General features: G+C 48.8%; 2 protein-coding genes and 1 long non-coding RNA gene across 3 annotated transcripts in view; 2 read left to right on the forward strand and 1 right to left on the reverse strand.

The window, feature by feature from the left end:
- The first annotated feature begins 1,947 nt into the window (after nucleotides 1-1,947).
- LOC309533144 (intestinal-type alkaline phosphatase-like) lies at nucleotides 1,948-24,350 on the forward strand. The gene is made up of 11 exons (XM_082224324.1): nucleotides 1,948-2,431; nucleotides 6,839-6,955; nucleotides 10,465-10,580; nucleotides 12,400-12,574; nucleotides 13,720-13,892; nucleotides 14,599-14,730; nucleotides 16,848-16,920; nucleotides 19,208-19,342; nucleotides 19,515-19,706; nucleotides 21,442-21,558; nucleotides 22,435-24,350. Exons 1-11 carry the CDS (start codon nucleotides 2,371-2,373, stop codon nucleotides 22,695-22,697), a joined length of 1,554 nt encoding a protein of 517 aa, XP_082080450.1. The 5' UTR covers nucleotides 1,948-2,370; the 3' UTR covers nucleotides 22,698-24,350.
- On the forward strand, nucleotides 16,938-18,257 carry LOC309533418. The gene is made up of 2 exons (XR_014220231.1): nucleotides 16,938-17,607; nucleotides 17,969-18,257. It is a non-coding gene; the product is annotated as an uncharacterized lncRNA (long non-coding RNA).
- Nucleotides 24,351-25,455: 1,105 nt separating the features above from the next.
- The window catches only part of ECEL1 (endothelin converting enzyme like 1), a 53,793-nt gene continuing 52,450 nt past the window's right edge, over nucleotides 25,456-26,798 (reverse strand). Inside the window, exon 17 of the mRNA XM_082224121.1 lies at nucleotides 25,456-25,969. Coding sequence (XP_082080247.1) covers nucleotides 25,870-25,969 — 100 coding nt within the window. The 3' untranslated portion in view covers nucleotides 25,456-25,869. The remainder of the gene's footprint in view (nucleotides 25,970-26,798) is intronic.

The raw sequence follows: 26,798 nt of genomic DNA on the forward strand, positions 1-26,798 counted from the left end.
TGACTGGGAAACAGGGGCAAAGCAACTGCTTATATACATTCCTGGAAGCCCGGGCCACTCCCACTCCCAACATGATTGGCTGTCTAAACCAGTGTTTTTCAACCACTGTTCCGCGGCACACTAGTGTGCCGCGAGATGTTGCCTGGTGTGCCGTGGGAAAAATTGAAAAATTCGAAAGATTTTTTTTATTTAAAAAAGTCAAATTTTTGCCCACTAGGCGGGCGCCGGACTGTGTCCACCCTATTTTCCATCCGTCCTGGGTGGGGATCAGATCGGATGGGATCAGATGAGAGCGGACAGGCGGTGCGCTCTCATCCGATTCCCCATAGAGAGCAGCGGGGCTCTGACATCTCCCTCTCCGCACACAGTGGTGGTGTGCCTCGTGATTTTTTTCATGAAACAAGTGTGCCTTTGCCCAAAAAAAGTTGAAAAACACTGGTCTAAACTTTCGAGCTGCGAATCATGACTCCGAGTTCAAGGGCCAATGGCAGAGGCCCAAATCCTGAAATGTTCTGTGATTGGACATCATTTATCGAATCAGAACGCAGACACTCAGAATCCTTAGTCCAGACTCAAGCTCAGACAAACACTGACCACTGAATACATAACAATCACTACTGCCCTTCCCTGTCAGAGTACAGTAGTACCTCTGGTTGCGAACGGGATCCATTCCGGAGACCCGTTTGCAACCTGAAAAGAACGTAACATGTGTCTGCATTTGTGCGGGTCACAATTTGCTGCTTCTGCGCATGCGTGTGACGTCATTTTGCGTGTCTGCGCATTGCGCATACACAAGCAGCGAAACCTGGAAGTAACCTGTTCTGTTACTTCTGGGGCGCCGTGGGACGCAACCTGAAGCAAACGTAACATGAGGTATGACTGTATTCCCTCTGAGGATCCTTTTTCCTGTGAACACCGTGTGGGAGTGTGTCTTGACTATTTTTTAAAGGCGTTCTGCAATTCAGAACCTGAGAGCATATACTCTCGGTTCTCCTCAGCTCTACCAACTGTCAAAACGAACTCTCCTGACAGAAATCCCCCTCAGAGACCCCATGAATCGCTCTCATACAGTCACTCACTTCCCTTGTTATGTGCTGAGTTGAATCGGATCCAAAATGCAGCAGTCTGATTGGTCCTAGAACAATAGGATTCAGAATGCAGCAGTCTGATTGGTCCACAGGAGCCACCCAATCCAGCTCCAGGTAGAAGTGAATCCACAACCTGATTGGCCTACAGGAGAATCCCGGAAATAGCCAATCACATGGGGCCCATTGTGTAAATAATGTATATAAAGCAGACATTCTGGGGGAACTTCAATTCCTCCTCACCACTCTGAGCTGAATAAAGAGCATGAAATCCACTCTTGAGTATATTTCACCTCTCCAACTGCCTCCCTTGGAACTCTGGCCAATCAGGAGCTCTTGCTAGTTAACTGTTTGCTGGCGGGGGGGGGGGGACACACACTTGGTGACTCAACCTGCTCAGTAAACAAACTTTTCTGTTGGAGGGGGTGTCAAAGTCAATTTCAAAGATTAAAGAACCTTAAGAAGGGTAAGTGGGGGTGGGGCAAGGGAGAGGCTTGAAATGGCTGGCCCACCAGTACTGGCAAGACAAGATGGGGGAGAATCTTAAAAGTTTGGAAGGAGGAAAGACAAGTTACCTTGGCCAACAGGAGCTAATAGGAGATATTAAAGGTAAAGGTAAAGGGACCCCTGACCATTAGGTCCAGTCGTGACCGACTCTGGGGTTGCGGCGCTCATCTCGCTTTACTGGCCGAGGGAGCCAGCGTACAGCTTCCGGGTCATGTGGCCAGCGTGACTAAGCCGCTTCTGGCGAACCAGAGCGGCGCACGGAAACGCTGTTTACCTTCCTGCTGGAGCGGTACCTATTTATCTACTTGCACTTTGACGTGCTTTCGAACTGCTAGGTTCAAGATATTAGGAGCATCTATAACAGAAGGCACAGGAAGGAACCGGCCTGGGTGAAAGCAGGAAAGTTTAGGCAGAGCCCCAAAAGAGTGAGAACAAGACAATGAAAAGAAACAATGGAAGAGGAGAAACCGTTGGGGGCAGAGAGAAAGCACTCTTAAAAAGTGAGGACTGGAGACTTGAAACTGGTGTGGAGGTTGATCTTCTGCCAAAAGCCTTGGAACCGGCTTGATGACCGCACCATTGCACATTTCCTGTTGCCAGCAGCAGTTGTGAAATTCCCCAGGGTGGGGTCTGGTGAAGGGAGGAATCCGGGTGCCACTAATGATGGTTTGCAGCTGTCCAAGTGTCCAAAGGTCTCCCTGGGTTTAGTCTTATAAGTCACAGAGCTTCCTGAAATCTCTCCCGCTCGCCCTGAAACAGCTCCGCTCCATTTGCAGCAATGTGGCTCTCCGGACTGGCTCTCTGCCTGGGGCTGGCATTCGCCGGTGCCATCATCCCAGGTAATGTGGCAGGGTTGAGAGGCTTGCGTCTGCCCCTCATCCACTCTACTGGGTTGGTACCAGAGCTTAGGGAGATGGACATGGCTAGGGTGAAGAAAGATTAGGGTGCTCGGGTCATGCCCAGAGTCTCCAAAATGGCAAGGAGGAGGGCAACCAAAATGGTCAAAGGCCTGGAAACGATGCCTTATGAGGAACGGCTAAGGGAGCTGGGCATGTTTAGCCTGGAGAAGAGGAGGTTAAGGGGTGATATGATAGCCATGTTCAAATATATAAAAGGATGTCACATAGAGGAGGGAGAAAGGTTGTTTTCTGCTGCTCCAGAGAAGCGGACACGGAGCAATGGATCCAAACTACAAGAAAGAAGATTCCACCTAAACATTAGGAAGAACTTCCTGACAGTAAGAGCTGTTCGACAGTGGAATTTGCTGCCAAGGAGTGTGGTGGAGTCTCCTACTTTGGAGGTCTTTAAGCAGAGGCTTGACAACCATATGTCAGGAGTGCTCTGATGGTGTTTCCTGCTTGGCAGGGGGTTGGACTCGATGGCCCTTGTGGTCTCTTCCAACTCTATGATTCTATGATTCTATGATTCTATGATTCTATTCTCCTGGAGTGTCCTCAGAATGGGAAGGTTGGATGTATCAAGAGAAATCTCTCCACCTGGGATTTGTGAGGAAAGTTGCCCCAGCTGAATAATTGCCTGGTGTCTACTGTGAAGTTCAGGGGCGCTGAGCGACTTTGGAGTGGGTCTCTTTTGTAGATAAATTTTTAATGTTTTCATCATGTAGTTCTTTTTCCAACAATCCTTATTATCACATTATAATCCCTTTGACTCTGCCGAGTCCTGACTTCCTCCCAATCACTGGTATATACATCACATACTTTTTCTGTATATTATTATCATAACTCTACTGTTTTACATTGAAGGTGTTATTCCACTCCTGCTAGCGTCTTAATATTTTTGTTGTTCTCCTTTATATATTCAATAAATTTGTTCCAATTGTCATTGTATCTCTGGTCCTCTTGGTCCCCGATCCTTCCTGTCAATTTGGCAAGTTCTGCAAACTCTATCATCTTCACCTGCCACTCCTGGATGCTTGGTAAATCTTGTGTTTTCCATCTTTGGGCCAGTAAAGTTCTTGCGGCGACTGTGGCGTACATGTACAAATTCTGGTCTTTTATTTTAATTTCTCTTCCCACCAGTGGGTCTGTTTTGTTGCAGTTCCCATCTGCTATGGAAACCCCTGAAAGATGACCCAAAGTCATTGAAATACATCAGAGTGGACTCACCTTCCTTGTAGGTTTTTAAGCAGAGGTTGGATGTCCATCTGTCACGGATGCTTTAGCTGTGATTCCTGCATTGCAGGGGATTGGACACTGAGGTCCAGCTCCGAGGGCCTAGTGGCGGTTCCCTGCCTGCAAGAAGTGAGGTTACAGGGAACCGGGCAGAGGGCCTTCTCGGTGGTGGCGCCCGCCCTGTGGTGGCGCCCGCCCTGTGGAACGCCCTCCCATCAGATATCAAGGAAATAAACAACTATCTGAATTTTAGAAGAAATCTGAAGGCAGTCCTGTTTAGGGAAGTTCTTAATGTTTGATATTTTATTGTGTTTTGAAAATTCTGTTGGGAGCCACCTAGAATAGCTGGGGAAACCCAGTCAGATGGGCGGGGTACCACCACCAATAATAATAATAATAATAATAATAATAATAATAATAAAAAACAATCATTAGATGACCCTCTGGGTCCCAGGTCTACAATCCTGATTCAATGAACTTATGTAATCACTGTATACAGATCAGCATATTTCACCCCTTCCGATAAAACATAAAGGGTTCTCCGTTTTCTTAAAGTATTCTTCCATCGCTTCCCTTCCCCAATCAGTATGTGCAATGTCGTTTATCATGTCGTTTATCTGGTCGTTCATTAATAGTAGTGATACACTTGGCTTCTCTCCAATATGTTGCATATCAAGTTCCACTTGTCGAGGGTTTACAGATAAATAATTTCCTTATCCGATACTGGGATATTCTGCTGAATGTCTGTTGAAAAAGAGGATGGGTTGTAAAATTGAAGCAACAAGGTGTTTATCTATTGTAACATTTCATTTTCAACTTCAAACATTGCATTTTCAACTTCAAACCAATAAGTCTGTGTTACTGAGCATATCTATGGGAGCATGGGGGAAAAAACATATTTTATTTTAAACATTTCCATACTGCCCTCCAGTTGAGAAAGTCTCAGGGCGGTGTGCCAAAATATAATAATAGTGAAGATATTAACACTGCAAAATAAAACTGTGGAAGTACCTATTAAAATTGGTGGAGGGGACACTCTTGCGCCAATGGTTCTGACTCAGAACAAGACAGCTTCCTGTGTTTAAAAATATGTCTCTCTAATTATTACGCACAGCTAAATCAGCTTATGTGTCTACCTTTCTATCTAAGAGTTCTTACTTTGCAGTTATGCTCCCAGCCACAGAAATAACTGAGACAATTGCACATTCCTTCCTTGGTTTCTCCTGCCTCCCATCCCCTCAGGTGTATTGAATTTTGAATTGTAAGCTCCTTGGGGCAGGGGCCTCTTGTACTCTGCACCTTATAAGTGTCATGTGCACTGATTGCACTGGATAAGTGATAAAGAAAGCCAATTAAATTTCACTCTCTATAATCATCCTAAAATAGACACTTGTTTTGGCTGCCAGGCAAAACATCTTGAGTGTAATAAAATTTATCAAGGTTCAATAGTGATTGCCTGGATGAATCGGTCCAAAGTCTACGGCTCCATTTGGAGCAGGTGTTTGAAGTTGAAATAAGCAAGTTCTATACCTGGAGCAAGTTCTCCATTCACTGTGTTTGTTTTTAGTATTTGGTTGAAAGAAAAATGTAGGCATGGTAAAATAAAAAGGAGAATTCCCTGGTTGCCTAGATCAAGGCTAGGGGCAAGTACCCTTTGGTGAGAGAGCCCCAGCAGAAATTTAAAATCACAAAACAGGCAGCAAAGTAAAGCGTGGAAATGTAGGCTGCTCAACCTTTAAAATATCCCCTTCTAAAGTTGCTTCCAGAGTTCCTCTTCCCTTAGCATAGAAAGAGACCACACATTTGGTAAGTTAAAAATGGTTTACTTACAAACTCTTCAAAGGTCAGATTCATGTGCTTTTCCATACAGCAGCAAGAAAAGACAGGCGGTATAGCTTTGGTTCCAAAATGGTAAATGTTTCTCAATTATTTGTACAGAAACACAAAGATGGCTTGCTGAAGCCACACAGTCGAAGCTTGGAGCATCCAGCTTAGACCTCTTTACTGGTAGGGTTTGTATGGTGGAAGAGTAGGAAGTGGGAGAACAGAGTTTGGTAAACCAAGGTGAGGGGAAGCGATCAAGCTAAGCCTGGCAGGACAGCTTACTTTATGGTCTTAACCCCTTCATGCAATAATGAGACTTGAGCGTGTTGGTTATATGAGGCTGATTTATCCCACACACTGTTCATTCCTGGTTCTCCAGGCCTGACACTCCTCTTTTCCTGGGGATTTGATATGCAATCTCTCCCTCACCAGTTAATTGCAGGTTGCACGTGATTACTAAGTTTGCTTCCAGGCTGCCAGTATTTTGCAGGAGGAATACGAGCACATACTAGACATTAAGGTCTGTGCAGTTAAAGTGGCTCTGCTTTCCTAGGGCAACAAATCCACTTTTTAAACAACAGCAAACTTTTTGCAGTTTGGAAACTGACAAGCAAGCAGGTTGTGCTGAAAAGTGTGTGGTCAACAAACGTTGATCCAGTTCCGGGCACCCTAGTTCAAGAATGATATTGACAATCTGGAATGTGTGCAGAGGAGAGCAACCAAGATGATCAAGGATCTGGAAATCAAGCCATATGAAGAGCAGTTGAGGGAACTGGGTATGTTCTGTCCGGATATGAGGAGTCTGAGAGGAGATATGATAGCCATCTTCAAATATCTAAAGGGCTGTCACATGGAAGAAGGAGCAAGCTTGTTTCTGCGGCTCCAGAGGGTAGGACCCCAACCAATGGATTTAAATTGCGAAGAGGACAGTAAGAGCTGCTTGACAGTGGAACAGACCCCCTTGGAAGGTGGTGGACTCTCCTTTTTAAGCAGATGTTGGATGGCCATCTCTTGTGGATGATCTAGCTGGGATTACTGCATTGCAGGGGGTTGGATTAGATGACCCTCAGGAATCCCCTCCAATTCTATGATTCTATGCTTCTATGAATGGGAAGGTATATATCCTCCCTGCAGACAAATCAATACTAACCAATCTATCCTTCATATAGGCTTTGTGGAAGCAGATCAGGATGAAGTTCAATAAACCAGTCATCTGGGGGAGCCATAAGAAAGGTTTGCACTTCCTGTTTGCCAACCCTAATTCCTGGTTGTTGTTTTCTGTTCCTCAAGCTCAAGAGGAGAAGCCCTCCTTCTGGAATGAGCAGGCTCTCAAGGCCATTGAGCAAGCCCTGAACCTCCGTCCCCGGCACTACAAAGCTAAGAACCTCATCCTCTTCCTGGGAGATGGTAAGTGGGCAAAACGCTTGGGTTGCGCTCCCCTGTCTGTGTAACATGAGCGAGAATAAATTCTTCCTTCTGTGCATGCAGAACTAAGCGCACACAGAACAATGTGAGCCCCAGTGTAGAACCAAGTCAGCACTCCCAAGACGAGGCTTCCCCAACCTGATGCTTTGCTGATGTTGTTGGGCTCCAAAATGCCTGGAGGGGACCAGTTTGGGAACAGTGGTGTAGCATGGGTTGCCAGATCCCGGGGCAACACGGAAGGAGAGAAACAGACAGAGTACGCTTGCCCATTCAACTGCCTAATGCAGTGATTGCCAAACTTGGCCCTCCAGCTGTTTTGGGAATACACTTCCCATCATCCCTGACCACTGGTCCTGTTAGCTAGGGATGATGGGAAGCGTAGTCCCAAAACAGCTGGAGGGCCAAGTTTGGCTATCACTGGCCTAATGGCTTCTGTGTCACCCAGGAGATCATAGCCACAGAGATAAGAAAAGAAAAATCATTCCGTTGTCTGGAGAGGTCACTTCCTGGTTCTAGGAGAAGCTGTTTTCAACGGAGCCCAGTGACGGAAGCACGCAGCTGTATTGAGGCCGCACCAGGTGTTGGGATTTTGCGCCCCTAACAATTTTGTGCCCAGGGCAACTGCCCCGTGGCCTTCCCCCACATGTTACGCCACTGGTTGGGAAGGCTGCATAGTCAAACAAGCTCCTTTCCCTGAGCCTTGCGTTTCCAAGAACCGGCCCCAAGGATGCGGAAGCTTGCTTTCCTCTCCAGGTTGTGTTTGATGCTGATAAACTGATTTGGACAGGAGTCCTATATCAAGGGAAATGCTATCTGTGCATTAATGGCTCTCATTAACTGGCATTAAATGTTCAGAAGGTGTGTGCCATAATGATTTGCTGGTAGTGTTGTCAATAGTCTTCTTTGGACTCTTGACGTGCTTGACGTGCACAATTCAAGGAAACTCTGGTTCCAAAGTCAGGAAGGAAACAATTCCGGAGGCTGCGAAGATTATGGGAACTGGTGGTTATGCAAATTAAGTGAGATAAATTAATAACGTAAGAAGATCAGGCCAAAGTCCCACCTATTTCAACAATCATTTCTCACACTGGCCAACCTATGGCAAGCAGGCCATGAGTGCAACGTCAATGTGTCACTCTTTTTTTATAATAATAATTTTTATTAATTTTCAAGTACAATCCAATAATAGCCTCATTATAACAATACCAAAGTATAATACAATTACTAATACCAATCATTCAAATACTGAATTATATAATTTAGGTGCCGCCACCCCCACCCCCCCGCATGCTAGAATTGATAGTTTGATTATTTTCTTTATTTCTGCTTTCCAAAATCTTATTAATTTCAATTTCATATCGGTCAAAGTAATAATCTCTTATAGAACAACTGCAATATTAATATCTTCTATTCGTATTGACACATTAAGTGATGTATAGAACTACCAGTGAGGCACTCTAACTATAGCCTTGTTCTTCCTGTGTGTGGCAATTATTCTGTCCGTGGTGTTTCTTCCTGTCCTTGTAAAATGTTATGTCTATCTTTTCCTGTTTGTTGCTGTTATCTGTCATGCCTTGGGCGAAGCTGATATCCCATTATCGTTTCAGAAATTTCTCCGTTGCTCTGTCCCGTGCTTTGTTGTTTTGCAACTTTAACAACAGCTGCAAAAATCACTCTGTCCCAATAAATAGCCTGTCACTCACGTTCCCCAGCTTTGTTTCCCGTGAATTTGCTAAGGAGAGCCTGCAGGGTCAAGAAAAAAGTCCCATCTAGTACAGTATCTTGTTCTCACTATGGTCAGCCACACACTCCAATGGGGAGCCTGCAGTCAGAACCTGAGTGCAACCTCTTTGCCTCTGGTCAAAAACTGGGGTGCAAGCAGTGGTGGACCTACATTTGGGGCCTCCTGAACTGTCACAGGGGCCCCTTCACAGCCAGCAATGAGCTCTGGGTGACCTCTGTCATCTTCTTCAATTGGGTTGTTCCATGACAGATCTCCACAAATTTCCCACGAGTTTGCGTTTTTTGGGATCCACCTGAGGACTTGTGTGAACTCATCGTTATTCCTCTTTGTTATGACCTCTGTTTAAAAGGGGAGGGAAGCATCAGCCGCAGCAGAACAGCCAACTTAAACGCAACACTCCACCTTTACAACAGCTGTGCTTCTGACTCTGAAACCTTGTTGAAATATATACCAAAAACAAATTAATCAATTTGAGTCATGCAACTCAAATTGGGAACTCAGCTATGTAAAAAAACAAAAACAAAAAACCCCCAGCATTTTGAATGTGTTATAAATATGCAACAGCAGATGGCAATGAAGAGCAAAAAAAAAAAAAAAAAAAAATTCTTTGTGATTTTCCATAGTGGTTTTTTCCTTTTGTTATAAAGGTTTAATTTCTGGCTTATTTATAGCATTTTATTCCTGTGTATAGATCCACCCTGGGTCTACTAGACCCTACTTTTTTAAGCAATGTAGACTAAAGCCGTTTCTGGGGCCCTCTGGGATTGGGGGCCCTGGGGTATACGCGTCGTTAGTTTCATAGATGATCCAAAGCACCAATCCTTCTTTCAAACCATCTTTCCTTCTGCTGCCTTAAACTGGGTTATTTTTTGTTTTGGTGAAGTCAGGGAGTGTGAAATACCCTATTTTTTACTCCATAAGACGCACCTGACTGTAAGACGCACCTAGTTTTTAGAGGAGGAAAACAAGAAAAAAATATATTCTGAACAAAACAGTGGATGTGTGATTTTTGTGGTTCATGCTGTGGCCACACACATGTGATCTGACGGTGAATTTGGCTGACCCAATGCAAAAATCCTGAGGATCCATGTGGATCTGTGCTTTGTAACCATGTTTTTGCGCCATTGTGGCCCCAGGAAACAGTGGATGCGTGATTTTTTTGGTGCAGGCTGTAGCCATGGACATGCTATGTGATCTGATGGTGAATTTGGGGTGACCCAATGTAAAAATCCTGAGGATCCATGGGCTTTTACCTCCCCCCCTCCCAGGCAGCCTCCTCTAGGTCCCTTATCCCTCTTCCGATCCCACCGATCAGCTGTTTCCTTTCAACACTCCCTTCCCTCTTGTTTGCCTTAGTGGCAGTTTTTTGCTCCTCCTTTTCTTCTAATTTCTCTCCTTATTGCTTTAGTCTTCCTGTTTCCCCCCCTTTGCAAGTTTGCTGTCTTTACCTCCCCCCGCCCAGGTAGCCTCCTTTATCTCTAGCATCCCTTATCTCTCTCCCCAATTCATGCTTTTCACCCCTGGGCAATTTGGCTCCAGGGACCACGCATTCTCTCCATAAGGCACACAGACATTTCCCCATACTTTTTAGGAAGAAAAAAAGTGTGTCTTATGGAGCGAAAAATACAGTAGATGTTGTTTCTCTGGGAGGAAACTGCTCTGGGAACACTGTGGATTGAAAGGCATAAGAGGTGTTTGTGTCAGGATCCTGTGGGTTGCAAACCTTCTCACTCTGTCTCCCTGTCAGGCATGGGCCTCCCCACCATCACCGCCACCCGCATCCTGAAGGGAGAGATGATGAAGCAGCTGAGCCCCCAGTTGCCTCTGGCGATGGACGCCTTCCCTTACGTGGCTCTTTCCAAGGTGCCTTCCATCTGCGCTTGTCCCTGCAGTTCCGGGGGGGGGGGGGGCAAATGGCTTTCCGGGAATCGTGCCTTCCTTTCCGCTGAGAAGGTTCTTTTTCTCTATTTGAGGCCAATCAGGCAGTAATTCAGCAGGTGAAGCCTGTACTGACTGCACCTTCTTTGGGCGAGGCTCGTAGCTCAAGCTCACACCTTGCATGCATGCAACTGCCAAGTGCAGTCTTAACATAGCTGTCAACTTACAGATTTGAAAATAAGGGACCAGCAGCCTCGAAAATAAGGGATCAGGAGCCAAAATAAGGGATTTTCCAGGCACAGGTATGTTCAACTTCTGAGCCCCTCCGAGCCAAAGGCAGAAAGCCCAGCCAGCAGCCAAACGAAGCCTCAAGCGGTGGTTCCCACAGCGCAGCAACCCAGCAAAGGGGACGCAGCAAGGAAAACCACCGTCACCACTCTGCTGGGAAGCGTTGAACAAAGGCGAGTCCCCAGGCAACGCGGCCGATTTGATTGGCACAAGGCATGCAAGCTCCACCCCCAGTCGTTCTTAGACTCCTTATTGGGTGAGCAACGCAGCCAAGCAACACAGTTGGAGCCTCCCTCCTCCCTGGCCGGCAGGGAGGGAGGGAGAGGAGCTGCTTCCTTTGAAACCCGGGAAATTTAAGGGACATCATCAATAAGGGACAGCAGCAGGACACGGCGCTGGGATAAGGGACTTTCCCGCCAAATAAGAGACGGTTGACAGCTATGAGTCTTAAGCAAGTTGGTTTGGGGAGCATTGCTGGAAGAGAGCCATTAAAGGACCTGTGGCAGCTATATCACATTTTCCCATTCATTGGCCATGGAAAAGCATTACATGACTGAATTTTCACCTGCTGTCAAGTGTTGTCTGCAATGACTGGTAATCTCTCTCCAGGGGTTGAGAGAGGGGTTCTTTACTGGAGATGCTGAGGATGGAAGCTGGGACCTTCCTCCTCTCCTGCAAAGCAGATTCTCTGTCCCTGAGCTACAGCCTTAGTCAAGGTGTGGTTGAGGAACCACAGAGAACCCAAAATCAATGCAAGTGGGGCAAGTGTGGGAGACATTTCCCTTGGGTCTTCAAGTGCGGAGACTCACACCCAATTCCTAATTAGGTTGTATTCAGTAATGCATTACCAGACGGAGTCCTAAGAGTCTGCCAGAGCTTACCAGTGCACACACACTATACAGTGGTACCTCGGGTTAAGTACTTAATTCGTTCCGGAGGTCCATTCTTAACCTGAAACTGTTCTTAACCTGAAGCACCACTTTAGCTAATGGGGCCTCCTGCTGCTGCTGCGCTGCCAGAGCACGATTTCTGTTCTTATCCTGAAGCAAAGTTCTTAACCTGAAGCACTATTTCTGGGTTAGCGGAGTCTGTAACCTGAAGCATATGTAACCCGAGGTACCACTGGTAGTGGAAAAACATGTCACCTTGGCTGTCTCATCCTCTTCCAACCACCTTACGGCCACCCCATCACCCCACAATTTCTCATCCTTGGAAAACTTACTCAACCCACTTTTTCAAACTCTACGTGCAAAACCCTCCATGCACCTTACCTCAGTTGTTTTTCAATTTGATGGTCAGCTGTTAGCTTCCAGCCATGTGGTTTTGCCATGTTCTTGCGTACGTGACACTGTTCTCGCTGGCAGAAATGCCACAAGCAATTTTCTCACGTCCTGTTCACGGGCTGCGGGAAACGGCTGCCTATCGTTCCCTTACCCCAACGGTAGGGCCGGCCTCCCAACAGCTCAGTGGAGGGTGTGAGAGGGAAGCCTTTAAGCTTCTCCTTTGGTTTTGGCAGACGTACAACGTGGACCGGCAAGTGCCCGACAGTGCTGGCACCGCCACCGCCTACCTCTGTGGGGTGAAGGGCAACTACAAAACTATTGGGCTGAACGCCGCTGCCCGGGTTAGCCAGTGTAATACAACAGCTGGCAACGAAGTCGTGTCTGTGATGCAGAGAGCCCATGCAGCTGGTAAGATGGAGGGCACAGATGGAGAAACAGAGTCTCATTCGCACGAGGGGTGGGATTAAAGCACTTTTATTTCCTCACAAAGAACCCTGGGAACTGTAGCTACTAGCAGGCACTGGGAGTAAACTACAGTTCCCAGGATTCTTTGGGGGAAGCCATGTACCTTCAATGTATGTTGTGTCCAACACCCGGCCTGCTAGGTCTTCTTGATGCTTTAAGATAAATGTTTTGAGTCAGGATAAGGCCCCTGGGTCAGAGCCTTCTTGGGTCTGGAGGTGGAGCAGAGCAGTTTGTGGCAGATCTATTTGCCCAAGACGTACAGCTAAAAAGAACATCAGAGGATGTGGGGTTCAGGGGTTGATGGAATCAATTTGCCAGCCCATGGTGGTTGGCAACCATTTTTGTAGCCATCTGGGTGGTTTGTCTGACTAAAGCTCTCTGATGCTTGTAAGGAGTCACAACACCTCCAGGCCACCAGGGGGCAGCACCCCAACACTTGGTTACAGAAATGTTTTTGTGTGTGTGCCCCCCCCCAACTTAAAGTAAAGGGTAAAGGGACCCCTGACCATTAGGTCCAGTCGTGACCAACTCTGGGGTTGCGGCGCTCATCTCGCTTTGTTGTCCAAGGGAGCCGGCGTACAGCTTCCGGGTCATGTGGCCAGCATGACTAAGCTGCTTCTGGCGAACCAGAGCAGCGCACGGAAACGCCGTTTACCTTCCCACCGGAGTGGTACCTATTTATCTACTTGCACTTTGACATCCTTTTGAACTGCTAGGTGGGCAGGAACAGGGACTGTGCAACGGGAGCTCACCCTGCTGCAGGGATTTGAACCACCGACCTTCTGATTGGCAAGCCGTAGGCTCTGTGGTTTAACCCACAGCGCCACCCGCGTCCCTCCCCCCCAACTTAGTTACGTCTTATTGGGCTCAGGGCTTGCCCTCACACTTGCAAACCCTTAATCCCAGAGATGTAGATGGTAAGCATGGTCCTTTCATACTTAGGGGAGGCACTCAGTACATGCCCAGAAGCATTGTCTTCTCCTTCCTCCAAGTTTCTGATCAAAGATGAAACCCCAGTTCAATCTCTTGCCTGGCCCAGACAGTCCGTCTTGCAGACAATCTCTCTCTCTCTCTCTGCCTAATTTCAGGAAAGTCTGTGGGGATTGTGACCACCACACGAGTCCAGCATGCATCGCCCTCCGGGAATTATGCCCACGTGGTGAACCGGAACTGGTACTCGGATGCCGACATGCCCGCCTCAGCAATTTCAGAAGGCTGCAAGGACATCGCTCAGCAACTTGTTAAAAACGTCAACCTGACGGTGGGTTGTGGAGAGGGGCAGCAAACCTCCACCTTTCTGGGCCTGCAATCCACTCCTGCCCTCTCTGCTCTGTTATCCTGCTTAGGGTAAGCTGTGGGGCAGCTTTTGTCAACCTGGTGCCCTCTCCCCACTTGCGACTCCCTGCAGCTGTAACACTGCATTCTTCCTTCCTGCCTGGGTGTCTCCCTCTTCCCCATCACGCTTCCAAGCTGACCACACATTCTGAACTTACATTTTGTACTTTTGTAACTTAGATAGTAGTTATAAACCCGCCCTTCCATTTTTCTGCCATAACTGCTGCTTCAAGACCTAGGTTATGTAAGTAAATAGTACTTTTACTTCTTCACAAAACAATGTTGTTTTGAATGGGAGACACCAGGGAAACCCACCCTGTGTTAAAAAAAGCATCCTGGATTATTGCTTCCAGAAGGTTAAATCAACCTTGTTTTAGCTTCCAAGTTTAAGCTGCAAAACATGGTATTCTGTTGATCTCACCCACTTGAGCAAGGAAGGATAATAACTATATCATATATCCTCTCCCCGTGCCTGTATAAATCCATTCCTACAGTGCACCTCTCGAGGTGTCCTTGCCCTGAGTCCCTTCAAACCTGGGAAATCTCCAGCCAAGATGGCTCCCCTGAGTGCTTGTTTTCGCTTGTGTGCACATTCACACAACCCTTCGTACGACATGTGACTTTCTTGACAGGTGATCCTGGGTGGCGGTCGGAAGTACATGACTCCAGCGGGCACTCAGGACCCCGAGTACAACACCAACTCCAGCAAGGGCATTCGCCAGGATGGCAAGAACCTCATCACAGAGTGGCTTAACTCCTCGCCGGTAAGTTTATTGCACCAAAATGCTTTTGCTTTCAGAATTGTGGACTTGACACTAGGATGGTGTAATAAACAGAAATCTGCCCTTATTCCCTTATGGGGGACACAAGAGCCCTTATAGAGTCCTTTGTAGGTTCTCCATCAGTCGGAGAAAAGAACAGAGGCCAACCAGAGAATACTGAGAAGCAAAGCAGCTCATAAGCCTGATCTTTATTGAACTGTTGCAACAGGGTGCTCCCCTCACACGCAGGAAAGGAGGAGGACCCCGAACAAAGGTGTGCCCGCCCTTATGTAGACATTTTAAATTGCCTGCCTTGGAGTCCAAGACCACCCCCAGAAACATCATACCTACATCACAGAAGGGGTGTGGCTAGATCAACCCCCCGCCCAATCACATCATACCTACATCACAGAAAGGGCGGTCTACAGCAGAAATCTGAGTTGTTTATCTCCTGTCATTGTTTATCTCCTGTCTGGCAGGTTACCTGTTAATGCTTACCCTGGGGAGCCTGGCTAGTCCTTTGTAGTAACAAATACCCAGTTCCTGAGCCAGGCCACAGGCATTCCCCATTCATACACACCCCATTCATACACAGATATACCCTTAAGACAGGATTTGTGAAGGAAAAGACAATTTTCCTTTGACCTTGCAGAGAAAACATTTGGTCAGATTGGGAGCCAAAATGGCTCCAGGACTGCCCTCCTGCGCTGCTTCAGACATGTGGTTCACATATTTATGTACATGTTTGCTTGGTACATTTATGAACATTTATTATATACATAAGACCTTAATTTATTTATTTCAATGGGAAGCAGGTGTGTACGTGTTGTGCAACATCATTTGCAATGTACTTTGGCTGTGCACACATTGTACACCTCTGGAGCACGTTTCCCCTCGCAAAGATTTTCGGGCACCGTAGGGTTACAATTCTCAGCAGCCCTTATGAAATTGCAGCTCATGCAATTCTTTGAAGGATAAAATGTCTCTGATGTTTTAGCTGAGATTCCTGCGTTGAGGGGGTTGGACTAGATGACCCTCGAGGTCCCTTCCAACTATGATTCTTTGAGATAAGAGGTCAATGCTGGGTGTGTCCAAAGGGGGTCTTGTTATTTAGTCTGTGGGTCTCATTGGGCCACACAACCAGCCATCAGGGGAGGGACTGCAGCTCAGAAGAAGATTTGTGCTCATGCTTAAATTCTAAAGATGCCGGGTTCAAATCTTGGCACCTCCAGTTAAAAGGAGCACATGACAGAGAGCTCTTTCTGCTTCAGCGTTTGGAGAGCGGCTGCCAGTCATGTGGAGAGAATTTCCCCTTGTGGGTTCAAGTATGGAAGCTCACACCCAATTCCCAACTAGTCAGGCTTTATTCAGCAGTTCATTTCTGGACGGAGTTATAACACTCTGCGAGAGCTTGGAATACTCTCTGTGTAGGAAAAATATAGGAAAAATATCTGTGTAGGAAAGAGCCAGTGTGGTGTAGTGGTTAAGAGTGGTGGACTCGTAATCTGGGGGACCGGGTTCATGTCTCTGCTCCTCCAAATGCAGCTGCTGGGTGACCTTGGGCCAGTCACACTTCTTTGAAGTCTCTCAGCCCCACTCACCTCACAGAGTGTTTGTTGTAGGGGAGGAAGGGAAAGGAGAATGTTAGCTGCTTTGAGACTCCTTCGGGTAGTGATAAAGTGGGATATCAAATCCAAATATGCAATCTTTGCTATTTCATTCTCTCCCCATCCACCTTCTGCCACCCCGTCACCCCACAATCTCTTATCCAACCACAATCCTTGGAAACACTTACTCAGCTCAGTCTTTTTTACTGTATGCGCAGAGCCTTTCTTGTGCCTTATCTGGAGCTGTTTTTCACTTCAACAGCCAGCCGTTATGGAACTCCAAAAGTGGCTCTTACCAGTCTTCTGGTTAGGTCATGTTTCTGCATAAGTGATGCTGGCCTAACTGATAATGGGTTTAACAAAAACCCCACCTCATAGAGGGGACAGTATTGGTGTAGACAGGCAAATATTCTCCAAAAGGAAACACATTTTAATCTCTGGTGGATATGGCAAGCTACGTTGGGCCTGAGAGGCGTAGAAAATATCCCCTCAATTCTTTGTGTTTCTTCCTAGGGCACCAAGTACGTCTGGAACCGAACACAGCTCCTGAGTGCTGCAGACGACCCAGCTGTGAGCCGCCTCATGGGTAACGGGTTCAAATCCCCATTTGCCTCCCAGTTTCTTCATCCATGGTATCTTAGGCAGCTTACAGCTTTAAAGCACATTATTTCCCTCAAAGGGTTATGGGCAATGTAGTTCACCCCTCGCAGAGTGACAATTCCCAGCAACCCTTAACAAACTACAGTGCCCAGAATTCTTTGAGAAAAAGAATATGCTTTGAATGTGCTTCAAAGGCACACACAGCCTTATTCAGCCCTGTGTTGAAATGCATATCACTCACCGCACTTCCCAGTTACAGCGATTAGAAGCGTTTTTCTCAGAATGCGTTTAAGACCGGTTTATACACACAGGAGAATCAAGCAGAAATCCTGGACCGAACTGCTTTGGGCTGCAGATTTCCCTGTGTCTCTCTTCACGTGTGAATGTTTCCTCATGTAGGGAGTGAGGGACATGTGTAAAATTCCAGGAGTGAGAGTTTTGTGGCACAGCCTTCAGACCAGCACTTCTCTCCTCTCACGAGTCCCACCTGCACCCAAAATGGTGCCTTCTGGGAAAAGCTGTAACCCTGGGGTGGGGAGCCATTTTCAGCCCCGGAGACAAGCTGCTGGGACCTGTCAATCACCTGACAGCACGACAACTTCAGAGCTCCCGAGGGCTCCTTTGCAGCCATCTCTTTTCCTGCCCCACACCTGGCTTCACATATGATGCCCAGGTGGATGTAAAGGTACCCACCCTGCCCGTCAGGGCCAGTCGTGACCGACTCTAGGGTTGCACGCTCATCTCGCTCAAGAGGCCGGGAGCCGGCACTGTCCGAAGACACTTCCGGGTCATGTGGCCAGTGTGACGAAGCTGCATCTGGCAAGCCAGCACCAGCACCGCACACGGAAACGCCGTTTACCTTCCCGCTATAAAGTGGTCCCTATTTATCTACTTGCACTTTGATGTGCTTTCGAACTGCTAGATGGGACCGAACGACGGGAGGTCACCCCGCCGTGGGGATTCGAACCTCCGACCTTTCGATCAGCAAGTCCTAGGCTCTGTGATTTAACCCACAGCGCCACCCGCGTCCCCAGGTGGATGTAGCTTGGAGAAAATTGTTCCGCTGAGAGTCCATCAAGGCTGCGAACAGCGGGACTGCTGTGGCGTCCAGTCCGCTTCCACTGCGCCAACCTGCTTCTCCCGGCTACAGCAGAGAATCTTGCGCAGTGGTGTCCCTTTGTGGAAGGAATCTCAGCCATGCAGTAAAACTCTCGAACAATGGCTTCCTCTATTCTATGATGCGTTCATTGTACAGCAGCAAAATGACAACAGCCAGGGGAAAGCGAAGACACGATGCTTCTCCTGTCGCAGCCGAAACAGAAAGTAAAAATGTTCACATAATAAAGATGCGAACACACCCCAGTGACAGGACGCCATTTCCCTTGAGCTGTTAATCCTGTAAACTCTGGGTATCCTCACAAAAGCAGCCTCACAGGTCAAAACAGGACCCTGGATAGTTCTTATTTAAGCCAAGAGGCCAGAGGTTGCTCACCTCTGCTGTAGCACTTGGTTCTGCCAGATTGTGTGAACTGTGGCTTGGAGCGGGCTAGGAACGCATTCTTTCTTCTGACAAATCCTCTGTCTTGGGCTGGTTGGATGCAGAGGAATGGTGGGAGGAACCAGCTGGGGAATCCCCAGGGGAAGAAGACTCAGAACCCGGGGAGTGGTGGTGGGATGACACTGAGTGGACAGACGGAGAAGAGGGAGAGGAGTGGGAAGAAGAGGTGTCGGAAGCTGAAGAGGTAACAGGGCTCAGTGAGCTGGGAGAGTTTGTGGCAGAGAGCAGTCCAGAATCGGAGGCAGAGGCTGAAGCAGAAGAGGCCAAGAGGCAGAGATGAGTCAGGCTGCTGAAGGGTCCCAGGTGTCTCCTACTCGTCCTGTGACAAGCTCCCCTCTTGCCTGGTCTCCCAGAACTAGGAGAGGCATGAAAAGGGCGGAGGAGAAAATAGCGTCACACAGGTGAAGTCTCAGATTGCTTGGGGAAAACCCTGGAGAGGACTTAGACAACTGTAGGAAGGCAGGAGCCTTCAGTCTTGGCAACTGCTTCATGGGCCCCCAGACCCACGGGGATGAGCTGCTGTGCTCATTAGGCCTGACACTCAGCCAAGTCTGCAGAGATCATGTTACTGCTAATAAAGACATAACTCCAACTTTGAATGGTGCGATTTACTGCCAGCTGACTCTTGGTCTTCCTCTCACGCTTCACGCCTCAAAACAGTCCTTTCTCCCATGATGCACTTAGAACAGGCTGTTGTTCTCTCTGTCATCCCCAGGCCTCTTTGAACCTGGCGACATGAAATACGAGCTGGTCCGCAACAATCAGACTGACCCATCTCTGGCGGAGATGACTGAGGTCGCCTTAAAGATCCTCAGCCGCAACCCCAAGGGATTCTACCTCTTTGTTGAAGATAAGTTGGGGCATCTTCTGGGCTGCGTTGACCAGGGTTTGAGTAGAAAGCAGACTGGGATCTTGTAGTTAAAAATTTGTAAACATCTGAGTGAAAGGGGGATCCATTAGCTGGGGCGATTGCAGGTGTTTTCCCTGATCTCTCTCCTTCTAAGTTGCCCTTTTCTCCGCACGAGGCAAGATTGACCTGGGACACCACAACGGCATTGCCAAGCAGGCTCTCACTGAGGCAGTGGAGTTCGACAAAGCTGTCCAGCGGGCAGGGGAGCTGACGCAAGAAGCCGACACCTTGACCGTGGTGACCGCTGACCATTCCCACGTCTTTGGCTTTGGCGGCTACACGCTGAGAGGCTCCTCCATCTTCGGTATGGGGCTGGTGATGAACCCGTCGGTTCTGGTGGGCTCAGCTGGAAGTGGGGGGGGGGAGAGCCGTAGATCAGGGTTAGAACACCTGCCTTGAATGTAGAAGGTCCTGTAGGATCTTCACATAGGACTGAAGAAGCCCATTCTGAAGCCCTGGAGAGCCACTGCCTGCCAGTGCAGACAATGCAGAGCTACATGGACCGTTGGCCTGACTTAGGATTGTAGAATTGGAAGGGACCCTGAGAGTCATCTAGTCCAGCCCTCTGCCGTGGGGATATCTCAGCTAAAGCATCCACAACAGATGATCATCTAATCTCTGCTTTAAAAGGAAACAGAGCCCACAACCTCCCAAGGGAGTCGGCTAAGGAACGGCTAAGGGAGCTGGGCATGTTTAGCCTGGAGAAGAGGAGGTTAAGGGGTGATATGATAGCCATGTTCAAATATAGAAAAGAGGAGGGAGAAAGGTTGTTTTCTGCTGCTCCAGAGAAGCGGACACAGAGCAATGGATCCAAACTACAAGAAAGAAGATTCCACCTAAACATTAGGAAGAACTTCCTGACAGTAAGAGCTGTTTGACAGTGGAATTTGCTGCCAAGGAGTGTGGTGGAGTCTCCTCCTTTGGAGGTCTTTAAGCAGAGGCTTGACAACCATATGTCAGGAGTGCTCTGATGGTGTTTCCTGCTTGGCAGGGGGTTGGACTCGAGGGCCCTTGTGGTCTCTTCCAACTCTATGATTCTATGGTTCTATGAGTCTGTTCCACCATTGGTCCTCTCCTCATGTCTTCCTGATGTTTAGTTGGAATCTCCTTTCTTGTAACATGAAGGCCCTTGGTTCAAGTCCTACCCTCCAGAGCAGGAGAAAATAAGCTTGTTCCCTCTTCCACGTCACAGCCCTTGAGATATTTGAAGATGGCTCTCAGATCTCCTCTCAGTCTCCTCTCTTCCAGGCTAAACATAAGGCAGCTGTCTGTTTTCCAAAGGTCTTCAGAACTGTGGTCCAAACCTCAGCCGCTGGAAGAATGTGGTGGTAACAAGGCAGTGAGGATGCACAGCCTCTTGGGCTGCGTCCAGAAAGGTCATGGCTTAGAGAGCAAAGCCTGTGTTTCGCCTGCCAAAGGTCCCAGGTTCAATACCTGGCATCCCCAGTTAGAAAAAAGAAGATGTTTTCTAGTAGAGTTGAGAAATACTTCTGTAGATCTTGGAGCACCTCTGCTCGCTCAGAGTATTGAACTAGATGAACTAACAGGCTGAGTGGCCCTCCAGGGATAAAAGCATAGAATCGTCAAGTTGGAAGGGACCCCTGAGGGTCATCTAGCACAACCCCCTGCAATGCAGGAATCTTAGCTAAAGGATCCATGACAGACAGACCTCTGCTTTAAAACCTCCAGGGAAGGAGAGTCCACAAGCTCTGTCTGGCCCTCGTCACCACCCTCTCCTTGGGTCATGCCTTTCAGTGGCTTTGCTTCACACCATGGGTGTTTTTGCCCGGCTGGGATGTGCCCTTGAACTCAGACCATGCCTCTTGCTTGTCTGGATGGGGGTTAGGGAGGGGTGCGTGCGAGTGTGTGTAGAAAGCAGCCTCCCACACAAAGGCAGAATGGGCATGCCCTGCTCCGCCCACTTTTGCCATTGGCCCTTGGCCCCACTGGAATTCGGCCCTTGGGAGCTTGCCCAGAAAGGAAACCGGCCCTTGGCCTGGAAAGAAGATTCCTCACTGTCCACTATGCTCCCTCCACAGGCTTGGCCCCTGCATTAGCAGCAGACAGGAAGGCGTACACATCCATCGTGTATGGGAACGGGCCGGGCTACCAGATCACCAGCCAGGGCCGCCCCAATTTGACCGAAGAAGAGAGCGGTAAGAGGGATGGCGCTGCTGAATTGGGGAGGCCTGGGGAGGGGGTGGCTGGACAGGGCGTGTGGTCAACATTCAAGGCTAGTTTGACTCTATGGCAGGGATTCCAAGGCCACAGCAGACGTCACCCATGGGTGTTAATTGAGACGGCAGTGGTTGTGGTGTTTAACCCTCCCTATGCCATTTTCTGGGACGCGGGTGGCGCTGTGGGTTAAACCACAGAGCCTAGGACTTGCTGATCAGAAGGTCGGCGGTTCGAATCCCCGCAACAGGGTGAGCTCCCGTTGCTCGGTCCCTGCTCCTGCCAACCTAGCAGTTCGAAAAGACGTCAAAGTGCAAGTAGATAAATAGGTACCGCTCCAGCGGGAAGGTAAACGGTGTTTCTGTGCACTGCTCTGGTTCGCCAGAAGCGGCTGAGTCATGCTGGCCACATGACCCGGAAGCTGTACGCCGGCTCCCTTGGCCAATAAAGCAAGATGAGCTCCGCAACCCCAGAGTCGGTCACGACTGGACCTAATGGTCAGGGGTCCCTTTACCCTTACCTTTATGCCATTTTCCAGATCTGAGGTTCAAACGCCTCCACCCACTTATCGTTGCACCAATCCACATTAAAGCTTAACCCTCCACTCCATACTTGCTTTAAAGTAATACCCACCCATCCCCCAAAACTAAGGGAGATCCTGTTACTGATCTTCCACAATATGTGTGGCCTGGACCCTAAGCCTGTCCAGTGTCCTTCGCAGTCTTAGGCAGTAATACTTCTGAAAACCAGTTGCTGGAAGCCACAGGCATTTCCACCAGGCATCTGGCTGGCCTCTGTGAGGGGCCCCTGGCCTGATCATGCAGCCTCTTCTTATGTTCTTCCATTCCTCTCCGTAGAGCGTGACGACTACCACCAGCAAGCTGCGGTGCCCCTTGACTCGGAAACCCATGGGGGCGAGGACGTGGCCATCTTGGCAAAGGGCCCCATGGCTCACCTATTCCACGGGGTGCAGGAGCAGACGTTTGTTGCCCATGTCATGGCCTACGCTGCTGGCATAGAACCATACCAGGAGAATGGCCTGGACTTTAACTCTGCCAGGTTGACAAAACCCACCTTGGTGACTCTTCTCTTGGCCTCCTTGTTCCTTTGGGCCTGTTAATCCTCCCTTGGACAACAACTCGGGGATACATCTCTCTCCTCTTTCTCTCCTCTGGACAGTGCTTCCAACTCTGATGCCACATAGAATGCACCCTCTAGAGCTTTGCTTCTTAAGCTAAACAAGAGTTCTCCAACCTGCAGAAGGCTGAATCAATGAGTGTCTTCCATCTTGTTCCACCAAAAGTGGGGTTGGCAGTTCCAGTCATGGTGTGAACATGCAGGAGCACAAGCAGGGGGTATCCCTCATTTCAAGGAAACATGAATTCCACTTCTGACACCAGTGTTGCACACTACCCCCCAATCTCTGAGCAGTGTGAGATCCCAGTGATTCCAGGTGCTTAGGAGTCGGAATGAGGAACAGCGGAGACTGTGGTGCCTCAAAAGAGGGTGACGTGCTCAACTTCAGACCTGAGAGCTGCTCTCCTACCAAGACCTGAACGGTGGGTGGTAGTGCACCAAAAGCATGCTGCCATGAATGCCACAGGGAGGCCATGCCCAGCTTCTAGAATGCCAAGCAATGCTCAAACCCTGCCGTGCCCCAATCCTCCGTTTCTCGTAATCATTGTTACTAGCATTGATAGGTAGAGGCTGGAGCAGTGTGTGTGTGTGTGTGTGTGTGTGTGTGTGGTGCAGTTTGAAAGGAGAGGTTCCTTGGGCAGCTGACAGGCTCCTTCCCATCAGCTGATTCTTCACTCCATGCCAGTCATCATGGAGATGTGACGTGATGCTTCCTAACCCAACCATCACACTTCCACCTGGATTTGCCATGTCTGACTGGGAATGGTCTCTTAAATAACCACCTGTGCTCCAGATCAGGACTGCAAGGGAGCTGCCAGGGACCATAATGAGGAGGGCTGCACTGAGGAATATGGTGGGAGCTACCCTCTTGGTGTGGTGTAGTGGTTAAGAGCGGTGGACTCGTAATCTGGTGAACTGGGTTCGATTCCCCGCTCCTCCACATGCTGGCTGACCTTGGGCTAGTCACACTTCGCTGAAGTCTCTCAGCCCCACTCACCTCACAGAGTGTTTGTTGTGGGGGAGGAAGGGAAAGGAGATTGTGAGCCGCTTTGAGACTCCTTCAGGTAGTGATAAAGTGGGATATCAAATCCAAACTCTACTTCTTCTTCTTCTCTCCCCTTGATCCTGAATCTTCCCAGGAGCAGGAGGACAGTATAGATTTGGAACAGTGGTTTGCAGAGGGGCTTAGTTCAGAAGGCAGAAGCTGGGAAATACTGGATGGGGAACAGCTAGCAGAAGAAACACTAGAAGAGAGAGAGTTAACAGATTCATGGTCTCTGGATAGTATCCACCCCCTTCCCCCAAAGTCCTGGAGAGCTCAGAAAGTGTCAGAACAGAAAACACAGAGGCTCCAAGCTCAGATTACAAGACGTAGAAGTGATGTAGTTTAATAGGGACGGATCAGGGAGTGAACTTAATTGGGAGCACCACCATTCTAGTCAGATGCTTTTTTTTGTCCCTTGTTGTGTTTATTAAAGAAACTAACTGGTAAGAACTCTCTTTTGTTTGATCTGCTCATTTATGGCCACGGGGGGAGGAAGCGGATTCCCTGAAGCCTGACAGGAGCACAGAGATCGGCTGTTTTGGTTTCTGATTGGCTGCGCCTCCATCTTGGAATTCTTCCTCCCAGAGAATCTGAGACCAAGCATCTTCTGGAAGTGACATAAGTGATAAGGCTCTCCGTGGCCACTAACCTCAATGGCTGTGTTCTGTCTCCACTGTTGGAGGGAGCAATTTTTTGTATACAAGTTGCTGGAAACCAGAGGAGGGGAGAGTGCTATTGGGCTGATCCTGCGTGCACTTCTGATGTTTCTAATTTTAATTCAATTCTGCTGATTCATTAAATTAAATTAAAGGATGAGGTAGCATAGATAGCAGGTTGGCGTCTCCTCCAAGCCCTTGGGAAAGGGAGGGTTGCAAGAAGCCCAACGAATAAATCACACCCCTTTGCCCATGCAGACAAAACAGCTCTGGCCTTTTAATTCGACATGATCAGCAGCAGAAAAATACAGCGCGACATTTTCTGTACAAAGAGCCACTTAGCCCTACAGCCCAGACAGCGCCACCTGCTGGCTAGGAGTGTATGTGAAGGGTTTGGGAGATTGGGGTGGGGTGGGGGGTGCGGTTGGCCACACAGCTGACCATGCCAGCCTGCCTCCAGACTCTCACTGTTTTGCAGACAGGAGTCGATCGCGTATCGGCAAACTCAGGTTGCATTTGGGCTGGCCTCCTTCCACAATGAATCTGTCGCCACTTAAAAAATAGATTGACCTTTTTTTGCAGCAAGGAGAAATGTGCTGGAACGTATGGGATAGCAATTGCTTGACGCGATCCTGTATAACCTCCCTGCAAACAGATCAAAATAAAGGCTCGACGGAACGGGGGTGCCGTATAACCTCCCTGCGACTTTTGTGCAGGCAGTTCAGGATGAGTGCTTGCCTAGAAATCACTCTGGTCCTCCCCCTTCCCCAAATATCTACATGGCCTGCATTCCCTGGTGTGCTTTTGCGCAGGGGAGAAGGGGACAGGTGGCGCATGGCATGCCAGGGTGGGCAGCCTGGGGCAGGTGGGTGTCCCTGAGCCACAGCTGCCCCTTGCCAGACCTACTGACCATTTTAGAGAAGGCCCGGATCAATATTTCCAGCACCCAAGGAGAGTTTGGGAAGGAGCTGGGCTTGAGAGGAGATCTGGAGCTTTGAGGGGAAATTAGGAGGCACCTTGGTTTGGCCTCGTCCGCCATCTTGTTTTGTTTTGTTCTCCCAGATTTGGTTGGAGAAACAGGCCTCATGTTTGCCACCTCCATCTGGCTTGGCTGTAGTGTCCTCTCTTGGGTGGCCTTGCCTGAGTTTGGCTGTTCCTCTCCCAACAAGCAGCGACACAGGTGTGCACAGAGGTCTGTGTGAGGTCTTGGGGAGATTTCTGCAGGAGTCGGTCCATCCCCACCTCCCAAAATAATGGCCCTTGTCTGTCGGTGTGCATGTTGGTCCCTGAGAACGGGGCCAGCTCGGAGCAACAGGGTGTGTTTGTGTTTGTGAGTGTGTGTTCCCCTCATTTTTCTCTGTCCAGCCGGTGGGCAACGAGGTTTAGAGTGGTGGCGACTGAGCCCGGCGAGCGTTTCGGCAAACGCCAGGGGTGGGTTGGAGCGGGCGGCTCTTTCACCAGACGGAGCATTTGTGAGCCGGGTTCATGGGCGAGTTCTTGGGGCAGTGGAAGACCCGGCCGAACTCCTCGAACTGCGAGACGCTGCCCAGGACCCTACAGGGGAGAGGGAAAGAAGAGAGGAATGACGCTATGGCAGCCGCGAAAGCCTGAGAAGGATTGTTGTATAAAACGAGAAGCGTGGGACTGCACCTAAGATGCCTCCCCTGTTTTGCAACCCTTGATTCCTCACGTGGAGGCTGGCTGCAGGGGCTTGGTAGAAAGAGGGAAGCACTTTTCACATGCTCAGATTCACTCTTTGCTCCTTCTTCAGTGTGGTGTAGTGGTTAAGAGCGGTAGTCTCGTAATCTGGGGAACCGGGTTTGAGTCTCCGCTCCTCCACATGCAGCTGCTGGGTGACCTTGGGCCAGTCATACTTCTTTGAAGTCTCTCAGCCCCACTCACCTCACAGAGTGTTTGTTGTGGGGGAGGAAGGGAAAGGAGAATGTTAGCCGCTTTGAGACTCCTTAAAGGGAGTGAAAGGCGGGATATCAAATCCAAACTCCTCCTCCTCCTCCTTCTCAAGATCTGGTGGCTGCACCCTGACCGCTGAGAGGGAACTGTTTCAGATTTAAGTCCCTGGCAGCTCCAAAGGATTAGAATCATAGAATCAAAGAAGATTTGGAAGGGACCCAAAGGGCCATCTAATCTATCCTATCTAATCTAAATTTATCATTAATTTATTTCCATTTATTCTCCAGCTTCCATCTGACTCAGGTATGAAATCTCTCCTAGGCCTTCACCCCTCTCTGTGTGTGTCATTCCCCAAAGCAGTGCATCTCTCAAATCAGAATCCAAAACACGCCCATTTCCCTGGCTGAAGCTGCTGACCTGAAGGTTTCTCCTGCCTCGTTCAACATGCAAACACACCATGTCCCAAATTCGG

This window comes from Podarcis vaucheri (genome assembly GCF_965113315.1).
Source record: "Podarcis vaucheri genome assembly, chromosome: 5".
NCBI lineage: Eukaryota > Metazoa > Chordata > Lepidosauria > Squamata > Lacertidae > Podarcis > Podarcis vaucheri.